This window comes from Hemicordylus capensis, chromosome 3 (genome assembly GCF_027244095.1).
Source record: "Hemicordylus capensis ecotype Gifberg chromosome 3, rHemCap1.1.pri, whole genome shotgun sequence".
NCBI lineage: Eukaryota > Metazoa > Chordata > Lepidosauria > Squamata > Cordylidae > Hemicordylus > Hemicordylus capensis.
The window spans coordinates 257,449,386-257,466,966 of record NC_069659.1 but is presented as its reverse complement, the minus strand read 5'-3'; the positions used below and the strand labels follow the sequence as shown (position 1 = coordinate 257,466,966).

Sequence of the window (17,581 nt, the reverse complement as noted above, 5' to 3'; positions counted from 1 at the left end):
TCTAACACGTGGTTTCACATGTTCAGTTTTTCTGTAGGAGCTGGAAGTATTTACCATTGGTAAATATTTCCTGTGTATACTTCCTTTTAAACATAGTTGGGATGGTTAAAGAATGGTGAAAAAGTAGGTTATTGTACTGAGCCAGAGAAGTAGTATTGTTGCTAGCACTACTCTTCTGCAAGCTCCCAGAAGCCTTATGCTTGAGACCACAGGCTTGTGGATTCTCACTCTTGACAAGCTCAGGAGCCTCACAAGACCAGTCACTTAGCAGGCAGTGGGACAGTTACCCCCAGATCTGCCAAAGCCAAATGGAAAGGGAACTAGCCTCACCCCTTTCCTATGCTGGGATGCCTACAGGTAAGTAAATTCCTGGGTTAACTTGCAAAAGTTGGCTTTTCATTCAAGGTTGCTCTCTCTCTCTCTCTCTCTCTCTCTGAACAAAGACCCTTTGGTCTACCTCCCCTCTATAGATGCCTCAACTGAGCGAAAAACCAATTACCTTAGCAGTAGGCTTGTGCCCGAAATGTTTCGGAGACCATTATGAAGGCCTCTGAAACGTTTCCGTTCCGGGGGCCATTTCGGCACCGGTGGGGGTAGTTCTTTAAGGGTGGGGGAGGGTGCACTCACCCCTCCTGCCGCATTTCCCCCGCCAGGACGCCGTTATTTCTAAGCCCCTCGGGGTAGCAGCTTTCCTCCCTGCTGCCCCGTTTTCATCATCAGCTAGAAGTGGCAAGTGCGTGTGCTTCTGTCACGTGCGCGTGCATGGAGGATGGGCACATGCAATGGGTGCATGCGCACTTGCTACTTCCAGCCACTTCCGGCCGATGACGGAAACGGGGCGGCAGAGAGGAACGCTGCCGTCCCTAGGGGCTTAGAAATAACGGTGTGCCGGCAGGGGAAATGCGGCGGGAGGGGTGAGTGCACCCTCCCCCGCCCTTAAAGGACTACCTCCACTGGTGCCGAAGCACCTTCATGCACATTCCTACTTAGCAGGGAAGTCAGATAAGGCTCTACAATGCAACTCCCTTCCTATCAGAAGAAAGTTAAGTGGATGATAGAAACTCAGAGGTCTATTCATTAAAACACTTATTAGTTTACTAGGTTCTTCTGACCTAAGAAATACCATGTTTGCGCGTCCATTCATTCCATTTACATAACAGGCTACACTTGAGCCATTCAAAGCATTGTGAGCCATTCAAACACATTGTACCGCAAAGCAAACACAGACAATGGAACCTTTTGAGATTCCCCAGAACTACCCTATTCAAGAATGAAGAACAACTGGAATGTTGCCCCAGGACTCATTTTGGGCTTTAATTGCCCCTGCTTCCTTGAGCCAGTGTGCTGCCTTGTGTGCTCCGTTTGGACCCCAGTGCACATCCTTTGGTTCTTACAACTTGCAGTCACCCACGATTTGGATGCTAGGTCTGACACCCACCATTACACCGTGTCTTGCTTGGCATGCCAATCATGCCTCCCGCCTCCAGGTCGGCCTTCTTGCCTTGCCCAGCCAACAGTGCTGCTGGAAGTTGAGTAGAAGTCAGCTACTCGAGAACAGACACTTTTTGGATCTATCTCAACTGCCTAACCCCCTTGGTTTCCCGCTCTTGCCTGCTGCTTCCCAGTCTATCCCTGAAGAAAGAGGTCCTTTGGTTGCATCAGAGCCACGAGGGGCCAATCGCCACTAAAGGAAGGACGAGGCTGTATGTTAATCTCTGCACTCCTCTGGCTCTCCTTATCCCTGCTCCTTTTCATAAATCCAAAAGCCTGTTTCTCTCAAGCCTCCTTTCTCTAGTCAGCCTGGAAGTTAATTTAATTCAGACACTAAGCTACATTTCCTCTTCACAGTTATCTGGTTAATCTTGTATTTTTAGTAGTAATATTGCTTTAATTGTCTCTCTCACGCTGTTGTACCACTTACCCACCAATAAAATCTTGTTTGTTTTTGAACTTCAACATCTCTCTCTCAGTTAGTTTTCTTGCCACCAAAGCTTTGCACAAAAATTATTCTGATATGGCATTGTTCCACCCTGAGCTAATTTCCCCACAAAAAGCCTGAATGCAATTTTTGGGGTGTTCACCAATCACCCCAGGGGCAGTCCCATTAGTAGTACTGTATTCACTTTCTGCTTCCTCCTGCTTGCTTTTCCTAGCTGTTATTGCTTCACTGCTACTTCATTGAGCTGTTGGGGATGGGCTCCACAAATAAGCTGGTAGCAAGCATGGCTTGTCCCCTTAGCTAAGCAGGGCCCGCCCTGGTTGCATATGAATGGGAGACTTGATGTATGAGCACTGTAAGATATTCCCCTCAGGGGATGGAGCTTCTCTGGGAAGAGCATCTAGGTTCCAAGTTCCCTCCCTGGTATCTCCAAGATAGGGCTGAGAGATTCCTGCCTGCAACCTTGGAGAAGCCTCTGCCAGTCTGTTTAGACAATGCTGAGCTAGATAGACCAATAGTCTGACTCGGTATATGGCAGCTTCTTAGGTCCCTAAGTGCATATTGCCCTAAGGTGGGGGTGGCACTACTTGAGATGCTATCTTCTTAGGTTTAGTTGTGTGTGTGTGCGCGTGAAGAATGGAATGTCACAGAAAGAGAAAGCAGAACTACACTCACACACCAACAAGCAAAGTTAAGACAGAGTTCCTTTCCTTTCAGTTCTTTTGTAGGAGGCAGGAATCTGGACAATTCTTCCTGGCCCGATGTGGGAAAGGGATCATATCCACATAAGCAAACAGTATCCTCCAGCCAAGAGAGAAGCCATTGACACAGGGTGCAGTGAGAAGGCAAGGGAATCCCTCATAGACTTGAACAGGGCCTGTTTACTTTGAACAGTTGCCTAGAAGAGGGGATTTTTCAGCAGCACAGTACACCTTTTCTCATACTTGACACACCTCCTCTGCCAGCTATTAAAGGCACAGGCATGCTGTCCTCTGCATCTGGCAACACCCTTCGAAAGACCAGGTGGGTGTCTGTGTGTCCTCTGGAGGCTGCTGCTTCCAGCTAGAGCAGGTGGGTACCTGCAGTTGCCATTTCCCCTTTCGGGCAGCAGGCGGCTCCCGCGCTAGCTTGGCGCCGCCTCTTGACTGCTTACTGCTGCTGCTGCTGCACACAGGGAGGGAGGCGACAGCAAACGGAGAAAATTTCCTGCTTGGCTACAAGCGAGGTCCCTGCAGCCGCGGCGGGCAGGGTGAATGCCAGGGCGTCCCCCGCTTGCTGCTGCCGCTGCCAACGCCGCCGCCGCCTCCTCAGTCTGCGAGCGGCGGCGCAAGGAGGGCATGAGGAGCCGGCGCGCCTTGAGGAGCCGAGCAGGGCGAGTCCCCCGAAGGTAAGCGGAGGGGCAGGGCGCGAGGCCAGCCGGCGAAACAGGGCAGAGGGATGCGGGTGGTCGCTTCTGCTGCCGCCTGAATTCTCTCCGCCGCCCGGGGTGGTGATGCCATGGCCAGCCCTGGCTGTCCTGTTTTCCTCCGAGGCGCCTGGGGCTTGGGCACAGGGCACGCTTCTGCCCACTCTGTCCGGGGCTGCCTAGGGCACGGAGAGGACAGGCGCCTCCCCTTAGCCGCAAAGGGTCTCCGGCTCCCCCTCTCCCGCTCCGAGGGTCCGCCGTGCGAAAAAGGGGACTGGCAGTGTCCTCGGTTGAGGGCGGCGAGGGAGGACGGGAAGAAGAGGTCAGCGCTGTCTGCCTGCCCCACAGTTGCCTGTGTTTGCTTTGGCTAGCGGCCAAGCCCAGGAGTTGCGGGCGGGGGGGGGGGTTGGGGTGTCGGAGGCGGAAATGGCTTTTCCCTTGGCACAGAGAGAGAGAGAGCCGCGAAGGGAAGAAGCCAAGCCATTCCCGTGCAGGTGGCAGAGGGGGGAAAAGTCATATGCTGAACTAGAATGAAATGCTGCAGCGTCCGTTTCACGGGTTGCGATTTGAAAAAGGAGGCGGAGGAGGAATGTAAAACTCGGGATCCTGCTGCTGCTCAAGATTGGAGAGTAGCTAGAAGTGTTTTCGCTGGGTGCTCTTGCTTTAGCCTTTCTCAGTTGGAAAGAAATGTGAAGACGTGTCTGTAACATGGTCACACCACATGTTACATGCAGCCCTGTTCCCCCCCCCCACCTCCCCCGCATCTGTAGCTGTGAAATCAGGACACTTGGAAAAGCAGCCAAATAAATATGCTTTAGATATACACTAAAAAGCAATGTCATGTGTCAGCTAGAAGAGGCATTTAATGATACTCTGCATTTATATAGCGCACTTGGAATAGTCGCCGTGCTTCTCTTTTCCAGTAATCCCCAGAACAATCCTGCAAGGCTTGCTAATATTGACCCTATACTACAGACTGGAGAGGAGGCTGTCATGACGACTAGCCCAATGCCACTTAATAAGATCTGAACCAGAGACTTCTAAGTTCCAGGTGTAATGCTTACATTTTTAAAGTGCAGTCCTATCCTATGCATGTATACTCGGAAGTAAGTTCCACGGTATTCAGTGGGCCTTACTCCCTAATAAGTGTGCTCAGGATTGCAGTCGTAGCCACTCCTCTAAGGCAGTTTCAGATTTAAGATCTGAAGAATTTGGTGTGAAAGCTGACTTCTGCATGATGTGTCTTTCGTAGTTCAGCAAAATATGCAGCGCTTTGCTTTCAGGCACTTCTCAAACTAGTGAGTGCTACAGATGTAGCATGGACATTGTCACATCCAATATTGTTCATGGTAGTATTTGTTGTATTTGAACTAAGTAGAGAAATCAGAAAAATTGTAGTTGGAGCTCTATCTGTAATATTTTGGCACAGTCTCTCTAGCACCTGGAGTTTTAATTGGAACAGTAATATAGTTATACAGCTCTGGGGGCATAAGAAGGATCTTTCTTATGCAAATTAAGTGGAGTTTGGCTCATGGCAACGATGAAGTCTGCAATAACCCATTGCTGCTTTATATGCTTTGGTTGTATTTCGTCCTCTAGATGGTATTGAGTTAGAAGGTGTTAAAATCTTTACATTGATCTGTAGAATTCATTTTCTCAGGCGAATAACAGTGTGGTGCTGGCTGTGCTTGAGAAATGTGAGGTGTAGGCAACTGATGGCTGGAATGAGGATTTAGTACTGCATAGTGCTTTTCCTCTCAGATGATTTGAGATTTAGAATAATTTAATGTTTATATTTTGGTTCTATTTTTTTTTTAAAAAAAGAAATAATGTCTGCTCTGTCTGTAATAAAGCACTGATGTCTCTCTCAAGATACTATGGAGACCACTGTTTATCATGAAATATTATTGGCTAAACGAAGATTATCTATGTTATAGATTGATCCTAACCATGTTTACTCAAAATGACTATGTTCTAATTATTTCAGAGGCTGACATACTGAAATCATCCTGACTAATACTGTGGGGGCACACTGGGAGCGCTTGTGCAACTCTCCTGTCCCCCTACATGATCACAGTTGTGCAAGAGCCTTTAGAGACTGGAGTGCACCTCATGCTCTGGAAGGACTCTGCAAGAGTTACAGAAGATCAGCAATACGTGTTTGATCTTGCAGAGCCCTTCTGGAACACTCAAGATCTAAAGACTCTTGCGTAATTGTGCTCACACAAGGGGACAGAGAGTTGCATGGTGCGTCCCATCATAGCTTTGCAGCCCCTAGAAGCACAAACACTTCATTAGGATATCAACCAGTGTGACTTACTTCAGTATGCTCTTAATATTGAATATGCAAAGTTTGTTTAATCTTAATTTTTCTCAATTCTAAACCAATCCTCTAAAATAGATAATCATTTATTTTCATTATTGCAGATAGGGAACTGAGAGTCAAAGCAAGTGTCCTAATGCCTAAGGCCACCTGGGCGTTTTTCACACAGCAGGCTTCAACACGAGTTTACTGCAAGTTTGAAGTTGCTCCCCAAAACAGATGCAAAAAGTGATTTTTTTTTAACCCTGTGTATAAATCAGGCTATATTAAATGCAAAACCTGAATGGTATGTGAAGTGCTCCCCAATAGATCTTGGGGACCGGTGTAAATCTGTCCAATATGTGTGTGTTCACATGTGAACACACACCCTCCATTCTTGAGGAGATGTGAACTAAAGGCCCTGTGTGAAAAACGCCCTGGAATATCACATAGGGCATTTCCCCACTCTTGTCACTAGTACATAGTTATGTAAAGCAGGTCTAGGGAAGTTCACAGTGTGGTGATATTGGGACACAGGACAAGTTTACTACACATCAGAGTACAAGAACTTGACCTAAGGATGTCATTTTCAGTGGCAGCCACTCATTTCTTGTAACATTTAATTAGACCCTGACAATCAGTTCAGACCTCTGTAAATGGCTTAATTTGGAATGTCCCAAGAGTCTCCACAGTTGCAACTGTTTAGAAGACAACACCTGACCTATGCACCCACAAACACAGTCATGATATCCCAGTAGTTGTTGTTTATGGGTTCTCAGGGCCACATTTGTCAGCTGCCGCGGTGCTTATGTGTATTGCTGCTATGAAATTAAGGACTGTATCTGTGGATGTGCTAGGGTAGGGTGTTATTTCTCTCCTGCAGTTGTGTTCCTAGGGCAGCTTAAGTCCTTCTTCATGGAACAATCTATAAACATCTGAAGTTACTCTAGTCATGTGGTGATGGCAGCTACAAAATAGCTGAGGACAGCCAGAACTTCAGTGTTGATTTTTATGTTTCTAATGCTATATGGAGCTACCCTCAGACCAGACTGAATGAGAAACTTGGTACAGTACAAGAGCCTGGTAGCTAGTTTCATTAAGCACTTTGTAGTCCATGGTACCAGTTTTTAAATGGGAGGTAGTGAAGTCTGTGTATAATTTTAAACCTGCATTTTAAGCCATGAAATGTCAGAATCAACCAACGAATGGTGCTTTTACAACCTCACTTTGCAGAACAGACTCAAGACTAAATGGCCACTGAAGACCATTTTGCTCAGTTCTCCATTTCATTGCTTCCTTACAATAGTGTGTGACATTTAGGGGTTTCAAAATGACAGATTAATTTAATGAAGACTGCAATCCTGTGCATACTTTGGTGGGGGTAAGCCCCACTCAACATAGGCACCCACGTACTACTCAACAATATGCAGGTGGTGGAGCTTTGCCCACACTGACCCATTCCTCTCCATCTTAAACTTGCATAAATGTACTTACATGATAGAATGTCCGTTATTTCCAATGGAAATGTGTGCTGCAAGTTTAAGATGGAGCAGAACTGTCCTGTTCTGCAACAGCACAGGCGGGGATAAAGCACAGTTTTGCTGCCTGTGTATCACTGCACAGTATGTGAGTGAGTTGGGTTTATTCTGAGTAAATATGCATAGGATTGCAACCTTAGTCATAGTCCTGCTTAATATCTAGTTCATGCATATTGATTTGTTTTTGTACACAATAGTATTGTTGAGTTACTGTTTTTGTGTGGTGGTATTGGACCAGACAGTAAATTTACAGACTTGCATGAGATTTTATGTTTCTGGAAGTTTCTGTTTAGGCAATGAAAGTTACTGCTGGATAATAAGAATAAGAGAAAAGGGGTTTGGTGTGATGAATTTTAGTAAGGAGATTATAGTTTAGATTTTAGCTGGCTAGAGTCTGATGTGCCCCTGGAGGTTTATTCTAGAACATGTGCAACCCCATCAAATGCATATTTACAGGCATAAGAGCCATTGTACTATTGGTTTGCTCCAAGGTAAGCAGCCCAACAGACTAAACTCAGTGCTGCCCCAGCAATGGCTTCTTTGATCTGAATGTGAATCAGTTATATCTTGTGAAGCAGTTATATCTATTCCCAGCTTTAACAAAAATGCAGAACAGCATTTAGTGCCTTCACGTTGAGAAGAGGAGAAAGGGGAGTGGGAAGAAGAGGAAAGGTCTGTTTAACTATTTCCTTGGCAGCTGTTTGTCTGTTCAGCTGCCACCCCAGCAGCTCTTCTTCTGTTTGTGGGGAAAAGATATAGGAACCCTGTATCCTTGTGGTTGGGAAAGCAGCTGCAATTTTGAATGTATTGCTTTGGCAAGAAAAGTCCCTTTCTCAGCTAGGCCCTAGGTCAACATTGGAAGCTGCCTTATACAGAGTCAGACCATTGGTCCATCTAGCTCAATATTGTCTACACAGACTGGCAGTGGCTTCTCCATGGTTGCAGGCAGGAATTTCTCTCTCAGACCTATCCTGGAGATGCCGGGGGTGGGGACTTGGAGTATCTCCTAAGGGGAATATCATACACTGCTCACACGTGTCTCCCATTCAAATGCAAACCAGGTAATAGCTTAGCAAAGGGGACAACTCATGTTTGCTATCACAAGACCAGCTCTCTTCCCCTAAAGTCGCCTTCATTTACTTTGCATTTTAAAAACCCCACAACACTGGAGAATTAGATGGGGAATTTGGAAATATGATCATGACACTACAGGAGAACCCCTTTATTTGTGGGGGTTCTGTTATGTGGGGGGGGGCGCAGATAGTGAATCTGCAAATAATGGAGCATTGGGAATTGCCCCAAAATTGTGGGTTTTACCCCATTTCCCCCCAATCACCACAAATAGCCTCTCAAGGTGCCCTACTGTATCCTGCTGTGCTGCACCCTCACCCACGGAGCCAAAAATCACCCCCAAATCACATTTTTTTGGTCTCCAGTTTGAGCCATAAAATGGCTCCCAGTCTCTCCGGCAGTCAAAATGGTGGCTGGAAATGACCTCCAAGGTCATTTCTGGCCACCCTCAACCTGTGAATATGTGAGTTTAACCCTTTTTTCTGTTTTGTTCCATGTATACCGAGGTTGGGTGCTAATTGGGTGCTAATCAGGTGACCACAGATACGTGAAACCGCGATTGTTGGACCCACAAATAGCAAGGTCCTCCTGTAGTTTGTCCCTTAATTCATCTCTAGAATCTTGTTAGGAATTTGCGCTTACTCTTCCACAGCATTTGGTGCCTATTCCTCTTTGGGATGTGGAATAGGTTTCCTGGTGAATTATACATCCAGTATAATGAAAAATAAAGTTATTTATATAACTAATAATCTTATTTTCCCCTTCTTAAGAAACTTTTGGGCAGGGTAGCATACTGAATTTGGTGATGGGGGACCACTCATACAGGTTTGTAGTTTTGATATGAAAAATCAATGCAAATCTAGAGAAAATTCATTTGAAATAACAATTATCTGGATGTGTTTTGAATACTTAAAACGTTATTCCAGATTTGTATTCATTGAAGATGTCTCTACCCAACCCAAGCACAGCATCCTTCCAGTGGTTGTTGATGATGTAGACTGTGGATTTTTTTGAGACTGGGAATTCTCTCTCTAGCTTGTTAAGCTGCTTACAGAACTTTTGTTGAAAAATTGTGTATAAATATTGTTGTACATATTCAATGTAAAGTTCATAAAATTTCATGAAGGACTCATCCGCATGCTTTCTTCCCTCATGATCAAGAGGCAACTCAGTATCTTCCCTTCTCCTGTGAATGTTTTGCAGCCAGCTAATGGTATTGCCCAAAAGCTGTTTAAGGTTTCATTGTTTCCTCAAATGCAAGTATACTTTCAAACAAGTTAATGCATCCATCCATAATATGAGGAACCCACATAAGTTTGCTTGTTTGGTATGCAAGTTGGGCAGACAAATGTACATTTGTGGGAAACTTCCATCTGGCAGTAAGTGTGTGTTGTGTTAGAGTGACATCGATTTTGGGGCAGAAGAGTAGCCTTGCATCCTGTGCTGATTGTCCCCACCCTGTTGCTATATGATTATATGGTTTGTGGTTAACTCAGAACATTGACCACACACAGAACATGTAGAAGTGTCTTTCCTGCTGTAATAAGAGTCAAATTCACATAACTACATTTTTTAACAAGTTAATTTGGCTAAGTGGATCTCTGTAGAGTTCTGTATATCTTGTTTGGCTGCCTAGCAATTGAACCTGTGTCTATTCTATGTGAGATGGGAGAGTATGTTTGATGATGATTAATTTGATTTGTATACCGCCCTTCCAAAATGGCTCAGGGTGGTTTACAATTCAAACAAACTACTAAACAGTAAAAAGCTAAAACAAATTTAAAAACAATATAACAATTAACAATTTAAAAACATTTTAAAACAACAATTAAACAATTGCAGTGATTAAAATCCTGTAATCAGGTTTTTAATTTTAAAACAAACCAGATAGTAAAAACCCCCAAATTTAGGAAGCTGAGAAAGCTTGGGTGAAAAGATGGGTTTTCAGGTGTTTTTTGAAAATTGCCGGAGATGGGGAGGATCGTATCTCAGCAGGGAGCGCATTCCACAATCTCAGGTCAGTAACTGAGAAGGCCTGTCTCTGTGTAGCCACCAAACGAGTTGGCAGTAACTGGAGACGGACCTCCCCAGATGACCTCAATGGGTGGTGGGGCTCATACCCAGGGCCTAAGCTGTTTAGGGCTTTGTGAGTTATAACTAGCACTTTGTATTTTGTCTGGGAACCTATTGGCAGCCAGTGTAACTCCATCAGTAAAGGAGTAACTTGGTCTCTCCGAGATGACCCAGAGACCAACCTGGCTGCCACGTTCTGAACTAACTGAAGTTTCCAGACTATGTACACGTAGAGCACATTACAAAAGTCAAGTCTGGAGGTCACCAACAGATGTACCACTGTTTTGAGGTCATTGATCTCAAGAAACGGGCGCAGCTGGCGTTTCAGCCGAAGCTGATAGAAAGCACCCCTGGCCACCGCCTCAACCTGAGAAACCAGGGAGAGGTGTGAATCCAGAAGTACTCCCAGACTGCGAACCTGTTCCTTTTGGGGAAGTGTGACCCCATCTAGAACAGGCAGATCAAAATTGTCTCTGGAGTTCCGACCCTGCACAATAAGTACCTCCATCTTAGCAATTGTGTCTACTGCCCTGGTGAGCAAGTTGTTCCAACTCTCAACCAGGGCATCAACAGGATCACCAGCAAAGCCAACATTAAATCCCTTCAAGGCTTCTTGGAATCCTACCGGATCCAATAACCTCTTCGGGCGGACCATTTTAATGGGCCTCTCACCCCTGCGGATGTGGGAAGTAATTGTAAGTCCAACCTTAACCAGATGGTGGTCCATCCATGACACTGGGGAAATCACAGGAGTCCCCACCCACGGAACACCACCCTGATCAGAGTAAAATACCAAATCAAGCATGTGACCTGTGATATGCCTCGATCCGGAGACCACTTGGGATAGGCCCATAGTTCTCATGGCCACTATGAACTCCTGAGCTACCTCAGACAGATTGGTCCCGAAATGAACATTGAAGTCCCCCAGCACAAAGAGTCTGGGAGACTCCAGCGTGAGTTCTGCGACCAAGTCTGTGAGCTCAGTAAGGGATTCCGCTGGGCAGCGGGGTGATCAGTACACCAACAGAAGTCCCAATCTATCCCTGGTCCCCAATCTCAAGTACACACATTCAATATGGTCCGATACCCTGACAGGGACCCTGGTAAGGGAGATGTTATCCTTATACAACACAGCCACCCCACCTCCCCGCTCACATCCCCTCACCTGTTCCTCTACAGAATATCCTGGAGGGATAAGCTGGGACCAAACTGGACCACTAGCCTCCCCCAACCAAGTCTCGGTAATATATACCAGGTTGGCCCTTTCATCCATGATCAAATAATGGATGAGTTCAGATTTATTTTGGACTGACCTGACATTACAGAGGATCAGGGAAAAGCTATGTGGGTTGTTGGCAGTGCTCCCCGAGGTCAAAGAGCTGGCAGGACAGCCGGAAGGGGAGACAGCTATTAAATTTCTGATTACCCTTCCCCTGGAAAGGCCTGCTGACCTGCCAATGTTACTTCTTCTATTCCCCACCACCACCGGGATAGATGCCCCATAGTCAACGAAGGTGCCCCCTGTCCCCCCTTCTCCAGATGAACCCAAGCACATTACAGCAACTTCAACCCAAGTCTAAAACAGCTTAAAACTAATTAAACAGAAGCCCTCTAGCCCTCGCCCTCGTTCTCCCCCGAAGTGGCTCCCACAAAGGGGCGACTCCCTTTGGTGTCATCCCTTCGGTGGTCACCCCACTGGTGGCGGGCCCGCCACCACAAGGAGCCTTCCTATAAAGCCCAAAACTGAACAGGTGACCTGAGGAACAGCTGAGTCACTCAGGGGCTGGTCCCAATCCTGCCCACACTTCCCACAGATGTTAGCCTGAGGCTGCAGCCCCATAGGAGAAGCAAATGCAGGCAGGCAACAGCAGAAGGAACCCCAGCACCCACCTGGTCTCTCACTCCAGGCAGCACTGGGTGGGAGGTAGATGTTTGGCAATATAAGACACGGAAGCATGAGAAGAACTGCTTAAGAACAGTCAAACCAAGCTTAATTCCACAGCAGGATCTCACCCATGGGATTCCCCTCCCCCTTTTTTGGGAAAGGCTTTTATTCACTGCCTTTATCTAGTAAGTTTCTTAGGTTTTAGTTTTTAGCTTTTTACGTATAACTCTTAATTTGAAATTTTTAAAATTTGAAACTTTTTGAAATGTGGTTTCAGCCTGGTCTTTTAACTTTTTATTTTATATTGTGCCTTTTTTTATTAACGTTGTGAACTGCCCTGAGCAGTAAGCTTCTTGAGGGGCAGGGTATAAATAAGTTTTCTTCTTCGTTGGGGTGTTGAATTTTCTTCTTCATTGGGGTGTGGAAGGAATAGGGACCAAATAATCTCAACAACTGGAATAGCAACCTATAATGTACAGCTGATGGCTGAGGACCCAGATATAAAAACATTTTTTTAAAAAACCACAGTGATAAAATAGTGTATTCTTCTCTTCCCAATTCCCCAGTTAAAGCAATAAATAAGTCTTATGACCCTGTCCATTCAGTGTCTGCTTGTAGGAGATCTAGTGGACAAATTGCTTGCTGAAGGAAAAATCAATCTGATATTAATGCTCAAATTCAAATGGTCTCCTCTAATATTGAACTGGGGATCTTTGCGGCTAATGAGAGAATCCTGTAAAATAAATGAATTATAGCTTGTTTCTTAAATGTTTTGTGTTTTGTTTTTTTTTGCTGCTTATTGCTGTAGTGGATGTGCACTAAAAAGGAAAGGAAAGATTGTGCCATCGAGTTGGTGTTGACTCCTGGTGACCACAGAGCCATGTGGTTTTCTTGGTAGAATACAGGAAGGGTTTACCACTGCCTGCCTTCCGTGCAGTATGATATGATGCCTTTGCCATTGTCCCTGAAGTCAGCATCCACCTCCAGCACCTTTCTATATTGCTGCTGCCCAAAATAGGTGACTACAAATATATATTTACTAGGCATAGTCTGGGAAGCACACCGGCTGGGATTCAGCCTCTTGCTCTTCTAACAGCCTCTTGCTCCCTAGGCAAGCTGCATCACCACTGCACCACCACAGCTGATGTACGGAACCACAATATTTTATCCTCACTATGGTCAGTTATGGTGAAAAATGATTATTTCTTCAACACTGTTTTTGTGTTCATAAAGTCAAGGATTTATTGGCTTGAATTATGTCCCAAGTTACAAATGCCGTTGGTTAGGATGTCCAGTTCACTTTGTTTTTTCATGTGTAGGTCAGTGCTCCCTTTAAGGCATGTGCACGTGCATGTGCTCACAGGTGTTTTTTTAATGTCTGCTCAGTTTAATTTTAGATCCCACTCAGGTTGAATCAGGAAGATTCCACTCTGAATGGAGATGTGCACACACTACCTTGATACTACCTTCTAGAATAAAACTTATTCCACATGGAGATGGAAAAAATTAGAGGGACCACTGGTGTAGGTGCATACTGCTTTGTATTTGAGTCATTGTGTATGCTTTCTTTCTACTGCTACTGCTCCTTCACTTATTTCTGAATTACTGGACTGATGCAGATGTGAAATTTATATGTTAGTGTTTCAGTCAGAGTTATCCTGTTAGAAGTGAAAATATGCCTATTTATGTGTGAAAGTGTCCTGAAGATATATATGCAATATAAAGGAGAGTATGTGTAAATGGATTCTTGTGTCTAAGCAAGTTTTACTCCAGGATAAGGGATGAGATATTCCTGTGCCATTTTATGTGGAATCTGAGTCTTGTGGCTGTTGGTATTCCTGTAGTAGCTAGATTTTCATATGGAGTCCTCTGGGTTCAGAAAATCTGATCCTTTTTATGATGGGTGAATGTTGCACGTTGAACTGCAGAGCTCATGTTGAATGAACTCAACTGTAGCAGATTTACCAAGCCTTTGTCTTGGGTGGCACACTTTAAAAATTGTGATTACCCAGTTGCCAAGAACTGGGGATGTAGGAAAACACCAAAGTCCCTTTTAAAAGCTTATAGAGTCTTTTACAACACACTGGATGGATGGGTGCAGGCCAGTGGTTTCTGTAACTTTTTTCTTCTCTGTGTGGAATGAGTTTTGTTCTGGGCAGCAGTATCAAGGCAGTGTGCGCGCATGTTCATTCAGAATGGGACCTTCCTGATTCAACCTGAGCAGGATCTAAAATGAACTGAGCGGGCATCCAAAAACTTGTGAGCGTGCACATGTGTGCATGCCTTAGAGGGAACAGTGGTGCCACAGGCTATTGTTTCTTAGCTTAGCTATGTTACAGGTACACAGTCCTAGACCAGTTGCAAGGATATACTGAGCACACAAAAGGAAAATAAAAAGTCTAATGGAAACTGACTAACAAACTGTTCCCTAGGCTAAACTTCTAGAAGCCCTGGCATCCTCCCCACTTGAACATACCGCAAACTTGGGGAAAGAATCCAAGCCCCTGCAGTCCTATCTTCCAAGAGCTGCATTCCTCCTTTCTGCAGCCATTTCCATGGCCACACGTCCTGCTGCAAGCCCAGCCCAGCTTCTTTCGAACAAAGGAACCCTTCTCTTCCTCCTCATGGTCCCTAGGTCTCACCCACCTGGTGTGCTGATTTGCTGATCCCTGGACCTGACCAGTCTGTTAGTCAGGACAGGGTTAAGTTCCAGTTCACTCTTTAGGGGAGAGGAGGGGCTGCTTGGAGGATGATGATTAGATCAACTGATTGTATTCCTTCATGCAGTCTGTTTAAAGGAGATATATATGTGGTTCTGTTATCAAAGATAGTTTTCTATTGGACTGCACACAATGATGTAAACTTTACACTCAGCCAACATACTGTCTAGGCATAAATCTTATACTACTGTCCAGGGTATATAAAGAAAAGCAGTCATTTCAGATGGACTTCAAGTTAGGCTCAATTTAGCCAGGTTTAACTTTACACACTTTTTAAAATTAGTATTTTATACAAAACTTTTAATAAAATGTACTTACAGCACAATCTTATACATGTTGGCTAAAAAGTCTAAGTTCTATAGGACTTGCACCCAGAGAAGTGAGCACAGGATTATGATTTAAATTTTTAATAAGCTTGTGCTGGCATCATGCTCCACCCAGCCTTGCTCTTCTGCTTCCTATGTTGTATGTTCTATTGAAAACTGAAATAAAAACTTGGAACAATCAATACAAAAATAGTGTAGAAAATAAGTCTGGAAAAGGAGTAGCATCTAAATCAAAGTTTTACTTTTGAAAGTGCAAATCAGTGGTAACTTTGCTTACGATTGTGCATATAATTTATTCACATGGAAGTTGTTGCTGTCTGATGATACTGTGATTGGTTGAACTTGTGAGTACAGTTCTTGCTGGTCTATGATGTGTGTTGAGCAACTGTCATGAATAGAGTTGGTGGTTTCATCATCACCTGAAAATACTTCTTGGTGGAATGTGTTCAAGCATAAGATGCACTTGGTATTCATCAACAGGGGTGGGTGGGTGGGAATTAGCACTGAAACTGACAAACCTTTATTTGAGAAGCAAGGTTTTGAAGAGCTGACGGTTTCCTTTTGTCCTATTATGTCTGTCATTAATTAATAGGTGATCTAGTGTAATCTCTTTACAAAAGTATTTTGAAAGTAGGTTTTAATGTCTTTGTGTATTGTTGCTGTGATTAGCCATGGCTACAGCTGATTTTCCTGAAGTACTCATGCCATTCACAGGACCTAGAAGGAAAGTTAAAGAACGGGGGCAGTGTGGGTGGGTGTCCCTTCGTTAAATTCCAAGCCACAGAAGACACATTTCTCTGCATGTGCATGCTCCCGCTGGAGTGAAGATGAAACAACACAAATTTGTCTCTGCTCCCACCCACTCACAAGGGGGCGGGGTAGAGATATCTCTTTGTGGGATGGGGGTGGGGGTGGGGAGAGTTGTCGGATTTCTAATAGAATTCATAGCCACCCCAAACCATAGTGCATTGGAGGGGCCGTGGATAAATATTTTCAGTAAATTCTGCTATGATTGCAGGGAACCTCCTGACAGTTCTGTCTGTCAGAAGCTCTCTGCAGTCATGGTGGAACTTCACTGAACGGTTCCTGAAAGAGGACCAGTCAAATCCAACAGGTCTATTGGCCCCAACATGATGCATAGCCCTACCAGTGATTGTTTTGTAAATTGCCATTCTGCTTATTCTATGCTTAAGCTTTCCATAGAATTGTCACAGGCGGTATCCTTTGCATTTCATGGCCACTTGGTCCCACTGCTCACAATTCTATTGCTACACAGGGCATCTGCCTTAAAACAAAAATTTTGTGATATTGAAAGAAGAATAAACAAACAAGACATGCAGCATGTGAAGCTCTACAATAGGATGATTTGCTCAGATTTTAAAATGAATTTATTAACTGGGTAAAACAGCTGTACTAACCCATTGTGAATGAGTGGTCTGGCGATGGAAGTATGAATTTGAACTTCCAAAATGTCTACACCGAAGGTCCCCATATGTTGATCAACTGGGCAGGAATATTCTTTCTTTGCTGGCAAAATAAAAGGACTGTAAATTAGACATCCTATCAAGTTCATATTTTTTTACATTTTAAAATACTGCAGCAGGTATAGTATAGTGAGTAAAATCGTGATATATCAGAACCAGTGTCAGGGATAGCATTGTTTGGTAATTGCCAAGGGCCCAAGGGCTTCAGAAGGGCCCACTGCTGATCCTTTAAACCACCTTTGTGCCCATAACTTCCATGTGTTGATAGAGTAACCAATAATAATAATAATAATAATAATTCGATTTCTATACCGCCCTTCCAAAAATGGTTCAGGGTGGTTTACACAGAGAAATAACAAACAAATAGGATGGATCCCTGTCCCCAAAGAGCTCACATTCTAAAGAGAAACACAAGATAGACACCAGCAACAGTCACTGGAGGTCCTGTGCTGGAGGTGGATAGGGCCAGTTACTTTCCCCCTGCTAAATAAAGAGAATCACCATGGTAAAAGGTGCCTCTTTGCCCAGTTAGCAGGGGATTTTTGTGGGGCCCAGGTAGGAAAAGAGGACAGTTTGTTGAGGGCAAACTATAGAGGACAGTTTGCTGAGGGTCTCATGAAACCTGAAGCTGACTTCGCACCACAGGGTTGGTTCAGATGTTTAGAATAAGTAATACATACCTCAGAGCGATCTTTTTTTAGCAATATTGTGAATGTGTGATTCTAGGAATGGTCAGAATTGCTTTTGTCAATGTACTTCCAGTTTTTAATGCTTCATATAGATATATCAACTGTTCCTCTTTTCTGGAACGGTTGCTATTATTGACCCTATTTTGCCT

At 44.5% G+C, this 17,581-nt stretch overlaps 1 protein-coding gene across 3 annotated transcripts in view; it reads left to right on the top strand.

Annotated features, from left to right (window-relative positions):
• Window positions 1–3,127: 3,127 nt before the first annotated feature.
• Window positions 3,128–17,581, top strand: part of PTPRE (protein tyrosine phosphatase receptor type E) — a 200,803-nt gene continuing 186,349 nt past the window's right edge. For all 3 annotated transcript variants that reach the window (XM_053309245.1, XM_053309243.1, XM_053309248.1), the window contains exon 1: window positions 3,128–3,326. In XM_053309245.1, coding sequence (XP_053165220.1) covers window positions 3,193–3,326 — 134 coding nt within the window. In that variant the 5' untranslated portion in view covers window positions 3,128–3,192. The remainder of the gene's footprint in view (window positions 3,327–17,581) is intronic.